Raw genomic sequence first — 12,870 nt, 5'->3', positions numbered from 1 at the left:
ATCTACGCAAGCTCTTCAGCATTTTCTCGTCTCTCCTCAACCCTCCTCCTTCCCTCATTCCTGAGGATTTCATCAGCTTCTTTGAGGAGAAGGTTGATGGAATCCACCAGTCTTTTCCCTGTCTCTACACCTTCCGTCAGTCCTCGTCCTCTTGCTCTCAAACCCATTTTGCATTACATTTATTTACACAGGTAATGTTAGGAGTCGTAGTGCAGGGTGCTTACCCAGGTGGGGATTGAACCCCTGACTCAGGTTCCACATCCTCTCCATGCAGGCTCTCCACTGGTGTCCCACAGGGCTCTGTGCTGGGTCCTCTTCTCTTTTCACTTTACACTCGTTGTCTTGGAGATGTAATATTATCTCATGGCTTGTCTTACCACTGCTACGCTACTGACACTGAACTAATGCTTTCCTTACTGTAGCCTGTACGAATGAGTTACTATGTTTGGGGCTCAGTAAAGAATAATGCTTGACCTAGGTTCATGGGAGGGGTTTGAATCACTCACGCTAATACAGGACTTAAAGAAAATGCACAGTGACATTTATTGTACACCACAATGAGTATTTAAGTCTTTGGCTTGGAAAATAAAAAAAATAAAACAAAGAGTAAAGGTTGAGAGCTCTCTATATCAAAATAAATGAATCAAACAATGTTTTTTTTCCCATGTGGGTGTGTGTGTGTAGCAAAGTCCATCTACCCGGGTAGTGAGTTATGAATACATATCTTATCTGGTTCCAAAAGTCTTGGATGCACTGAAGACGAAGTTCAGTCCGCTCGTATCGCAAGGTTCCAGGTCTCTTTAATCAAGTCCAGGGCTAGGCTCGCCATCCAAAATCGTCACTACCAAAAAAAACAATTTGCATTTGATAATGCAAACAATTACAACCTTCATCACAAGAGAGGTGAAAAAACCAACTACTGGCACAGTCCCAAGTAGCATACATGCACAACTGCACGTGAATTTTAGCTCAATTAAGATTTTACATTGACTATTTATTAACAAAAGCACAATTGTTCACTTAACCGTATCTACATGAACTAACTGCAGCTTTCATAGACAGTCTACCAAGAATACAATTAAAATAGAGTTTTTAACTACTCATTAGGCTTAACATGCACATTTGCCAAGATAGCACTACAGACATAAAAGTAAAGGCTTCAACTACTAACAATAAACAAACAAAAGGCAATTGGTAATCAAGGAATAATCTTGCATGAAAATACAGCTCCGATTGGTTTCCTTAGCTTCCATTATCCTAAACTTAGGGTAACAAGTGAACTTGTGAGTTAGCCATAGAACAGCATAAGGAATTCAACTCACCGGAGTTCTCGTGTTCAATGGAATAATTCAGAAGTATGTTCGAATACTCTTCATTTCAGGTGCATAAATAACTCAAAACTGTACAAATTACTCCTATATTTCACAGTTCACAGTTGTTTTCTTTCCAGTAAACTCAACAGCTGTTTAGCACATTGTTGGAAAATGGAGGCTCTCTCTTCCTTAGGTGCCTCGTATACTTAGATGGTGATGCCAGGGCGCATCCTACTCGTTGGTTAGAATAAAAGTTAAATAACTAAAATAATGCATAGGGATTTCATTACCACTTTCTGATACCCAGGTTTCCAGTCACATATTACAAAGCTGACTTGGTCATGCAGGTTTCTACTGTATAACATCCAGAGGGTTCATCTCTTCCTCACTCAAGAGGCCACCCAGGAACTTGTTCAGTCTGTCATCTCAAGGATTGTCTACTGCAACTCCCTCTTGGCTGATATCCCTATGCAGGCCATCAGGCCCCTGCAACTCATCCAGAATGCAACAACACGGCTCATCTTCTAATCTTATCTTCCTAAGTTCAGTCACATCACGTCACTCCACTGCTGCACTCCCTACACTAGCTTCCTGTAGCTGCATCAGATTAACAACCTTAATGTTTGCCTATAAAGCCAAAAACAGACCAGCCCCTCCCGACCTGATGGAAATGGTTAAAACTGTAGTTTAACAGTGCAGTACATTACATTTCAATATGTTCAACTCTGTTTCTTTTTCTCTGGGTATCAACATGGGCTTTTGATTTTAGCAGTAGAGCTCAGGACCAGCTTTTTCTCTAAACTATTTATAACTAGCAAAGATACATTCTCTGAGTGGGCAACAAAGCACTTTCTGTAGGTTGCTCTGGATAAGAGCATCAGCTAAATGCTGTATGTGTAAATAAAAGACTGCACTAGCTATCTTAGCAGATTTCAGCAGTATTTTTTGTGTTTTTCTTTACGACATTTCTTTTACTGCCTTACTCTGTCTAAACATCAACCGGCCTAATTTCAATGTCTGTAGTGTCATTCTGGCTTCAATGTAATGCAGTGATAGTAAAATGCTGATGTGATGTGCTGTGTTGAACTGTGCTGAGAATTGCAGGTTGCAAGAAAGTGTTGATGCTCCATGTTGGTGGCAGTGTGGAGCACCCAATAAATGGAGCCAAAGAAGAAACAATGCCTTCTTCTGTTGGAATACTGTGCTATCCCCCATTTGAATAGTCTGCCCCCCTCAATTTGAATACTGTGCTCTTCTTAGCAGGAATACTATGCCCTCCTCAGTAGGAATGCTGTACCCTCCTTAATAGGAACACTGTATCCTCCTTAATAAGAACACTCTGCCCTCCTCAGTAGGAATACTATGCCCTCTTCTGTTGGAATAATGTGCCTTCTTTGGTAGGAATACTGTATCCTCCTCAGTATTGTGTCCTCCTCAATATGAATGCTATGTCCTCCTAAGCAGGAATACTTTGCCATCCTCAGTTTGAATACTGTGCCCTTCTCAGTAGAAATACTATGTCCTCCACAGTAGGTGGAGTGTCCCTCTCAGTAGGAACACTGTGCCTCTTAATAGAAACACTCTATCCTCCTCTGTAGGAATGTTGTGCCCTCCTCAGTAGGTTTCCTATGTCCTCCTCCTAGGAATACTGGGCGTTCCTCAGTAGAAATATCATGGACTTCTAAGTAGGAATACTATGGTTGCCTCTGTTGGAATGCCGTGCCCTCTTCTGTAAGAATACTGTGCCCTTCTCAGTTGGAATACTCTGCCCTTCTCAATTTGAATACTGTGCCCTCTTTGATGAGAATACTCTGCTCTCCTTAGTTGGAATACTGTGCCCTCCTCAGTAGGAATACTGGGCCCTAGAAATGCCTACTATGATCTCTCCAGTAGGAATACTGTGCCTTCCTGTGTTGGAATACTGTGCCCTTCTCAGTTTGAATACTCTGCCCTCTTCAGGAGGAATACTCTGCCCTCTTTGGGAGGAATATTCTGCCCTCTTCAGTAGGAATACTCTGCCCTCTTCAGGAGGAATACTCTGCCCTCTTCAGGAGGAATACTCTGCCCTCTTCAGTTGAAATACTGTGCCACCTCAACTTTGGCTTTTTGGGTTACACTTGTTGTTCTGCAAGGGCAACTGTTCTTTTCAAAGGCCCCTGCTGAATAAATGTATAGTGTTTGATTGGATACAGTAGTTGAGTGACACTAATACTAGTGTCCTTTGCTTATTATTGAATTCTATATTGTATTTTATTGTATTGCACTGTGAATTGTAGTGTAGTGTAGTGTATTCAATTCTGTTCCTTTTCTCTGGGTATCAACAGTGACTTTAGTTTCTAGCAGTAGATAGATAGAGAGAGAGATAGATACAGAGAGAGAGAGAGATAGATGGAGAGAGATAGATAGATACTTTATTGATCCTGAAGGAAATTTAGCAGCTGTCACTAAAAAGTAATATACGCAAACAGAAAAAGTCAAAAAGTAAGAAAAAAGTGCAAAAACAACACAAGACACTGGAAAGCTACTGGAAAGGCTGCAACCCACAGCGGAAGTAGATGAGAAGTATCTGAGCTCAGGACTGTCTTTCTCTAGCCTATTTGTAACTAGCAAAGATACTTTCTCTAGATAGACAAAGCACTTCAAGTCGCTCTGGATAAGAGTGTTTGCTAAATGCTGTACATGTAAATGTAATACAGCACAACAGAAGAAAGAGTCAATGATGAAAAAAATCAGTCCTTTTTCAGTTGCTACTGGCTGCTTTGGACACTGATCATTTCACAGGGGAGATGCATCATATTCTTTTACCTTCCTGACACCAGCAGTAAATTTTACTCATGATGATGAACATCAAAGATTATTTTATAGTGTCTGAAACCTCAACAGTCAAGGTCCAGATGCAGGAGTGGCCAATGCAATTGAAATAATCCGAATTTAGAACCATCTAACTTTGACTTTTTTTTCCAGGTGTCTTTTGTGTTGGCAGGAGTGACTCTGAGGGAAGTCTTAGCTGAGTGTGCGCTGATGAGAGTTCATTAATGACTTGTGTCTGTTGGTGTGTTTTGTCTGAGGAAGCGTCGGTGTGGATGTTTTGTTCAGAATGAGCTTCTGAGACAATAACAATGTGATCAAAGTTGACACGCTCTGTTGGCGGGGGTAATTGTTTTGAGTCTTGGGCTGAATCTCTCTGAGGGTTTTAGCTTAACTGGATTAGATGGAAGCTGTGCACTCAACATTTTCACTTTATTTTCGCTGTTAATCACGCTCTCCTATTGTTTTCTCCTCCTTTAGCTGTCTCAGTCCTTCTGCGGGTGAATTGGAGGTAAAATGCATCAGGACAGTGTTTAGCACTAAATTTGGCTTAGATGATATAAAAAATTCCTGCTTAATCCTGTTCTCACTCCACTGATCAGTCAGAACCAGGATCAACAGAGCTCATGGCTCTGTAAGAAGAAACGCTGTACTGCACTGAAGCTGCCACTCATCCACTGATTTATTCACTGAAGTTTCTTGTGCTGAATTAATTTTCCCAATCCCTCACCACCACATCTATGGAAACGTTGCTCTTTCCTGTCTCAGAGGGTGACCTGGACTTGATGTCCGGCTAGATAACCCGTAACCCTTTTAAAATCACATGCTCTTCCTGGGCTGAAATAAAGGAACACCATCCCCCAGAAAGTGAGACAGAAAGACAAACAGATTCAGACTAACACATTGAAAGAATACAGTTAGTGCTGGATGCAGAGGAATCACTCTGAAAAAGCTTAATGTTGTTGGAGTGTTCTTGGGATGTTTGAGATTTTAGGTAGTGTTGGGGTATTGTTAGGATGTTGGTGTTTGGGAGTTGTCTAGTGTTGGTGTGGTATTGGGGTGTTATCTGGACATAGTTGAGATGTTGTCTGGACATTATTTCGGCATTGTTCATGTGCTAGTGTGTTGTCTGCACATTGTTTAGGTGTTGGGATTTTGTTGGAACAATGATGGGTGTTGCTGAAGTGGTGTTGGGGTTTGCATTTAGATTTTGTTGGGGTGCTGTTAAGATGTTGAGGTTTGGGGGTGTTTTCTGAGTGTTTTGGTGATGTTGAGAGTTTATTGGGGTGGTATTAGGGTATTAGGCTAGACAGTCTGAGATCAGAGGTCCATCAGTTAGAGATTAATCTCTCAGTTTGAGCTCATTCTGAGATCAAAGGTCAGTCAGTCTGAAATCAGTCAGTCAGAGATCTGAGGTCAGTCAGTCAACATAGAAGGATGGACAGAAACACCTGCTGAAGCAGCTTGATTTTCTCCTCTCTCTTAAAGATCAAAGCTTTCAGTGCTGTTTTATCTGATGGAGTAGTTTTGGGGTCGATCAGCTCTTCCAGGTGGTTGCTAGGAGCCACATTTTCTCTGGAGCTTTTAATCAGTTTTTGAACTACCGTTTTGGAAATTCCTGTTTTTTCCTTTGACTTTCTCTTTCATCATGCAGGTATATTATCCCATATTTAACCTCACAAACATCTCCTTTTATTACTGTATGTAAGGAAGCTTGTTTAAAGAGAAAAACAGTCATTCTGTCACATTTCACAGGATGAGTGTTATTACAAAAGAAACAACCTTTATTTAACTGGTGTTGGGAACATACTGTTTTTTTCTCTCTTTATAAATGAATGTTTTAAGGTGATCACCATCTTTAATAAAAATAAACATTATTGAACGTGACAAACAACAACTATGGAAATATGTACCTTATTTGATCAAAATATATAAGGTCGTATTTGTGTACACCGTAAAAAAAAACTTGCTGTAGAGCCAAATAGTGGAAAAGACGTACACACTCTCTCAATAAAGCACAGATGAGTTTCACTGACTATCAGATCAGAAACGCTCAACAGTTCATGCAGAAAAACCCAAACAAACAGAAATAATAAAAAATAACAGTGTGTACATTGTTGTTTTGATTGATCCAATAAAATTAAAATCAACTTCATTCTTAAATGATCACACTGACAAGAATCCATAGGACAATACAAAATCAATAAAAAATCTAAAATTAAAAATGAAGGGAATTAATTTTCCCAGAAAAAATAAATAAAGAGAGCCATGCACTCAGCAGGGCAAACACGAGGATCTGGAAACGGAACGCAGCGTTCGATGGGTTGTGTGTTCAGGACACAAAGTGATCTCTAATTCACACAGAATATTTTTATAATATTTTTATCATGCTTTTCTTAAACAGTCCTTTTAGCATCAGCTCCAGACGCATCTCCGTCAGACCAGGTCTGAGATGTTTTCCATTCACTGATACTTCATTTTTTCCAGCGTCATGTTCCCAAATTCTTGCATCCCATCGGTGTCAGTAATGTGCCATAATGATAGATATATTTATTTATTTATTTATTTATATATTTTCCCTTTGCTGTTTGGTAAATAAAGTGAAAATGTCATATTGTTTGGTTGAAGTCTTTCAGTGGGCAAACAGGAAGGGGAGGAACTTATGCAGGATCAGCAGGGTGATGTAGAGGAGGGGCTCAGTGGTTGCCATGGCTCCAGAACCTAAACAGAAAAAAGACAGTAGATCAAGCTTAGTTTACATTAGAACATGAAAAACAAAACAGAATAACATAAATTATACATCACTGTATCTACAGCCCAGCCATCACAGTCACTGAATAGCCACGCCCACTCACCCAGCCTTCACACTCTCAATGAATAACCACGCCCACTCACCCAGCCTTCACACTCTCAATGAATAACCACACCCACTCACCCAGCCTTCACGCTCTCAATGAATAATCACGCCCACTCACCCAGCCTTCACACTCTCACTTAATAACCACACCCACTCACCCAGCCTTCACACTCTCAATGAATAACCATGCCCACTCACCCAGCCTTCACGCTCTCAATGAATAACCATGCAAACTCACCCAGCCTTCACGCTCTCAATGAATAATCACGCCCACTCACCAAGCCTTCACACTCTCACTTAATAACCACGCCCACTCAGCCTGCCTTCACGCTCTCACTGAATAACCATGCCCACTCACCCAGCCTACATACTCTTAATGAATAACCACACCAACTCACCCAGCCTTCACGCTCTCAATGAATAACCACACCCACTCACCCAGCCTTCACACTCTCCCTGAATAATCATGCCCACTCACCCAGCCTTCATACTCTCAATGATTAACCACACCCACTCAGCCAGCCTTCACACTCTCACTGAATAACCACACCCACTCATCCAGCCTTCAAACTCTCCCTGTATAATCACGCCCACTCACCCAGCCTTCATACTCCATCCATCCATCCATCATCTTCCGCTTCTCCGGGGTTCGGGTCACGGGGGCAGCATCCTAAGCAATGAAGCCCAGACCTCCCTTTCCCCAGCCACTTCCACCAGCTCTCCAAGGGGGATTCCGAGGCGCTCCCAGGCCAGCTGGGCGATATAGTCACGCCAGCGTGTCCTGGGTCTTCCCCGGGGTCTCCTCCCAGGTGGACTTGCCTGTGACACCTCCCGAGGGAGGCGTCCAGGAAGCATCCTAACCAGATGCCCAAACCACCTCAGCTGGCTCCTCTCGACGTGAAGAAGTAGCAGCTCTATGACTGAACTTCTCACCCTATCTCTAAGGGAGAGTCCAGACACCCTGCGGAGGAAACTCATTTCAGCCGCTTGTATTCGCGATCTTATTCTTTCGGTCATTACCCAAAGCTCATGACCATAGGTGAGGGTGGGAACGTAGATCGACCGGTAAATCGAGAGCCTTGCCTTATGGCTCAGCTTTTTCTTTACCACAACAGACCGGTAAAGAGCCCGCATCACTGCTGACCCAGCACCAATCCGCCTGTCAATCTCCCGCTCCCTTGTACCATCACTCGTGTACAAGACCCCGAGATACTTGAACTCCTCCACTTGAGGCAAGAGCCTATCCCCGACCCAGAGAGGGCTCTCTGCCCTTTTCTGTCTGAGAACCATGGTCTCGGATTTAGAGGTACTGATTCTCATCCCAGCAGCTTCACACTCGGCTGCAAACCGATCCAGCGAAAGCTGAAGTTTGCGGCCTGATGTCCCCAATAGGACCACATCATCTGCAAACAGCAGCGATGTGACCCTGAGGTCACCAAACCGGACACCCTCCATCCCTTGACTGCGCCTAGAAATTCTATCCATAAAAATTATGAATAGAATTGGTGACAAAGGGCAGCCCTGACGGAGTCCAACTCTCACTGGGAACGAGTCTGACTTACTGCCGGCGAACCAAACTCTAGCTTTGTTTGTACAGGGCCTGAATGGCTCGTAGCAAAGTGCCATGCACCCCGTACTCCCGAAGCACCTCCCACAGAACACCCCGGGGAACACAGTCGAATGCCTTCTCCAGATCCACAAAACACATGTGGACTGGTTGGGCAAACTCCCATGAACCCTCCAGAATCCTGGAGAGGGTGAAGAGTTGGTCCAGTGTTCCACGACCAGGGCGGAACCCGCACTGCTCCTCCTGGATCTGAGGTTCAACTATAAGCCGGACTCTCTTCTCCAGTACCCCTGCATAGACCTTGCCAGGGAGGCTGAGGAGTGTGATTCCCCTGTAGTTGGAACACACCCTCCGGTCCCCTTTTTTATAAAGAGGCACCACCACCCCAGTCTGCCAATCCAGTGGCACCGCCCCCGATGTCCAATGCAATGTTGAAAAGGCGTGTCAGCCAAGACAGCCCCACAACATCCAGAGCCTTGAGGAACTCAGGGCGGATCTCATCCACCCCTGGAGCCTTGCCACCAAGGAGCTTCTTAACTACCTTAGCGACTTCGGCCTCAGTAATGGACAAGCCTATTCCCATGTCCCCAGACTCAGCCTCCTCACTGGAGAACGTGTCGGTGGGATTGAGAAGGTCCTCAAAGTATTCCTTCCACCGCCCAATGATGTCTTCAGTCGAAGTCAGCAGCACACCATCTCCACTATATACAGTGCTAGTGGCACACTGCTTTCCCCTTCTGAGTCGCCTGACGGTTTGCCAGAATCTTTTCGGAGCCAACTTAAAGTCACTTTCCAAGGCCTCACCAAACTCCTCCCATACACGGGTTTTTGCCTTGGCGACAACTTAAGCCGCAGATCGCTTGGCCTGTCGATACCTGCCAGCTGCCTCTGGTGTCCCACAGGCCAACCATGCCCGGTAGGACTCCTTCTTCAGCTTGACGGCATCTCTAACCTGGGGTGTCCACCACCGGGTTCGAGGATTACCGCCCCGACAGGCACCAACTACCTTACGGCCACAGCTACAGTCAGCCGCTTCAGCAATGGAGGAACGGAACATGGCCCATTCTGAGTCAATGTCCCCCACCTCCCCCGATATCTGGTCAAAGTTCTGACGGAGGTGTGAGTTGAAGATCAACCTGACAGGTTCTTCTGCTAGACGTTCCCAGCAAACCCTCACTATACGTTTGGGCTTGCCTGGTCTGACCGGCATCTTCCCCCACCACCTGATCCAACTCACCACCAGGTGGTGATCAGTTGACAGCTCAGCTCCTCTCTTTACCCGAGTGTCCAAAACAGATGGCCGCAAGTCCGATGACACGACTACAAAGTCAATCATTGAACTGCGGCCTAGGGTGTCCTGGTGCCATGTGCACTTATGGACATCCTTGTGTTCAAACATGGTGTTCGTGATGGACAAACTGTGGTTTGCACAGAAGTCCAAAAGCTGAACACCACTCGGGTTCAGATCAGAGAGGCCATTCCTCCCAATCACACCCCTCCAGGTCTCACTGTCATTGCCCACGTGAGTGTTGAAGTCCCCCAGTAGGACAATAGAGTCTCCAGGAGGAGCACTTTCAAGCACCCTTCCCAAGGACTCTAAGAAGGCTGGGTACTCTGAACTGCTGTTCGGTGCATAAGCACAGACAGCAGTCAGGACCCGTTCCCCAACCCGAAGGCATAGGGAAGCTACCCTCTCGTCCACCGGAGAAAACCCCAACATACAGGCACCGAGTCGAGGGGCTATGAGAGAGCTCACACCTGCCCGCCGCCTCTCACCATGGGCAACTCCAGAAAAGAATAAAGTCCAGCCCTTCTCAAGGAGATTGGACCCAAAGCCCAAGCTGTGTGTTGAGGTGAGCCCGACTATCTAGCCGGTATCTCTCAACCTCGCGCACCAACTCAGGCTCCTTCCCCGCCAGTGAGGTAACGTTCCAAGTTCCAAAAGCCAGTTTCAGCAACCGAGGATCAGAATGCCAAGGCCCACGCCTTGTCTGACCTGTCACATAGGACCAGTTTGCCATGGGAGACCCTACCAGGAGCTTTGCTCCAGACAACATAGCTCCTAGGATCATTCAAGCACGCAAACCCCTCCACCACGATAAGGTGGTGATCCATGGAGAGGCCTTCATACTCTCAATGAATAACCACCCCCACTCACCCAGCCTTCACACGCTTACTGAATAACCACCCCCAATCACCCAGCCTTCACACTCTCACTGAATTAACACACCCACTCACCCAGCCTTCACACTCTCATTGAATAACCACTCATTCACCCAGCATTCACACTCACTGAATAATCATGCCCACTCACCCAGCCTTCACACTCTCACTGAATAATCACGCCCACTCACCCAGCCTTCACCCTCTCACTGAATAATCACGCCCACTCACCCAGCCTTCATACTCTCACTGAATAATCACGCCCACTCACCCAGCCTTCACACTCTCCCTAAATAATCACGCCCACTCACCCAGCCTTCACACTCTCACTGAATCACGCCCACTCACCCAGCCTTCACACTCTCACTGAATAATCACGCCCACTCAGCCAGCCTTCACACTCTCCCTGAATAATCACGCCCACTCACCCAGCCTTCACGCTGTCACTGAATAATCACACCCACTCACCCAGCCTTCATACTCTCCCTGAATAATCATGCCCACTCAGCCTGCCTTCACACTCTCCCTGAATAATCATGCCGACTCACCCAGCCTTCACGCTATCACTGAATAATCACGCCCACTCACCCAGCCTTCATACTCTCACTGAATAATCACGCCCACTCACCCAGCCTTCACACTCTCCCTGAATAATCACGCCCACTCACACAGCCTTCACACTCTCACTGAATCACGCCCACTCACCCAGCCTTCATACTCTCCCTGAATAATCATGCCCACTCAGCCTGCCTTCACACTCTCCCTGAATAATCACGCCCACTCGCCCAGCCTTCACACTCTCATTGAATAACCACACCCACTCATCCAGCCTTCAAACTCTCCCTAAATAATCACGCCCACTCACCCAGCCTTCATACTTTCACTGAATAACCACGCTCACTCACCCAGGCTTCACACTCTTGCTGAACAACCACGCCCACACACCCAGCCTTCACACTCTTCCTTTGTTTTTTGGCTATTAACCTTAGACACAAATTTTCCGTGATTCACCAAATCAAATAAATATTCTGTGTTTACCAGTTAGTAAAACCCCTTAGAACTTTATATTAAACTATCTACAAACTGATCGAGAGAAATGGAAACAATAGGGTAAAACTCTAAAGAAACAGATCCATATAAATCTGTTCGCTGATTATCTGCGACTGTTTAGTCCAGCAGGTTCTGCTTCTACTCTCATTTTAAAGCCTCCAGCTGTGCACAGTGGTCAGCACCTCATAAAAAATGGTGGCAGGTTCCTATGGAGACTTAGGCTTAACAGTGAGGTCACACACACACACACACACCTAGACATATACACACACACACCCCAAAATATAAGCACACACACATACACACACACACATACACACAAACGCACACTCACACACACACACACCTAGACATGTACACACACCCCCCAAAACATACGCACACACAGACACACATACACACAAACGCACACTCACACACACACACCAAAACATACGCACACTCACACACACACCTAGACATACGCACACACACCAAAACATATGCACACTCACACACAAACACACACACACATACACACAAACGCACACACACACACACACACACACACACACACCTAAACATACACACACACACTCACATGCACTCACACACATGCACACACACACACACACACACACACACACAGACAGACACACATACACACACAAACACACACACATACACACACACACACACACCTAGACATATACACACACACACCAAAATACACGCACACTCACACACACACACACCTACACATACACACATACACCCACCAAAACATACGCACACACACACAAACACACACATACACACAAACGCACACTCACACACACACACACACACACCTAGACATATACACACAAACACCAAAACATACACACACTCACACACACCTAGACATACACACACACACACACTCACACACATGCACACACACACACACACCTATACATACACATACACACCTAGACATACACACACACACATACACACACACCTAGACATACACACACACACCAAAACATACGCACACTCACACACACACCTAGACATACACACATACACACACACACACACACACCGACATACACACATACACACAAACACGCACACACAAACGCACACTC

At 45.4% G+C, this 12,870-nt stretch overlaps 1 protein-coding gene across 1 annotated transcript in view; it reads right to left on the bottom strand.

Annotated features, from left to right (window-relative positions):
* Window positions 1-5,863: 5,863 nt before the first annotated feature.
* Window positions 5,864-12,870, bottom strand: part of vstm2b (V-set and transmembrane domain containing 2B) — a 22,289-nt gene continuing 15,282 nt past the window's right edge. Inside the window, exon 5 of the mRNA XM_017686152.2 lies at window positions 5,864-6,842. Within this exon, the coding sequence (XP_017541641.1) occupies window positions 6,754-6,842 (89 nt within the window). The 3' untranslated portion in view covers window positions 5,864-6,753. The remainder of the gene's footprint in view (window positions 6,843-12,870) is intronic.

The sequence above is a fragment of the Pygocentrus nattereri genome, chromosome 25 (genome assembly GCF_015220715.1).
Source record: "Pygocentrus nattereri isolate fPygNat1 chromosome 25, fPygNat1.pri, whole genome shotgun sequence".
Lineage (NCBI taxonomy): Eukaryota > Metazoa > Chordata > Actinopteri > Characiformes > Serrasalmidae > Pygocentrus > Pygocentrus nattereri.
This window is presented reverse-complemented; position numbering and strand designations above follow the sequence as displayed.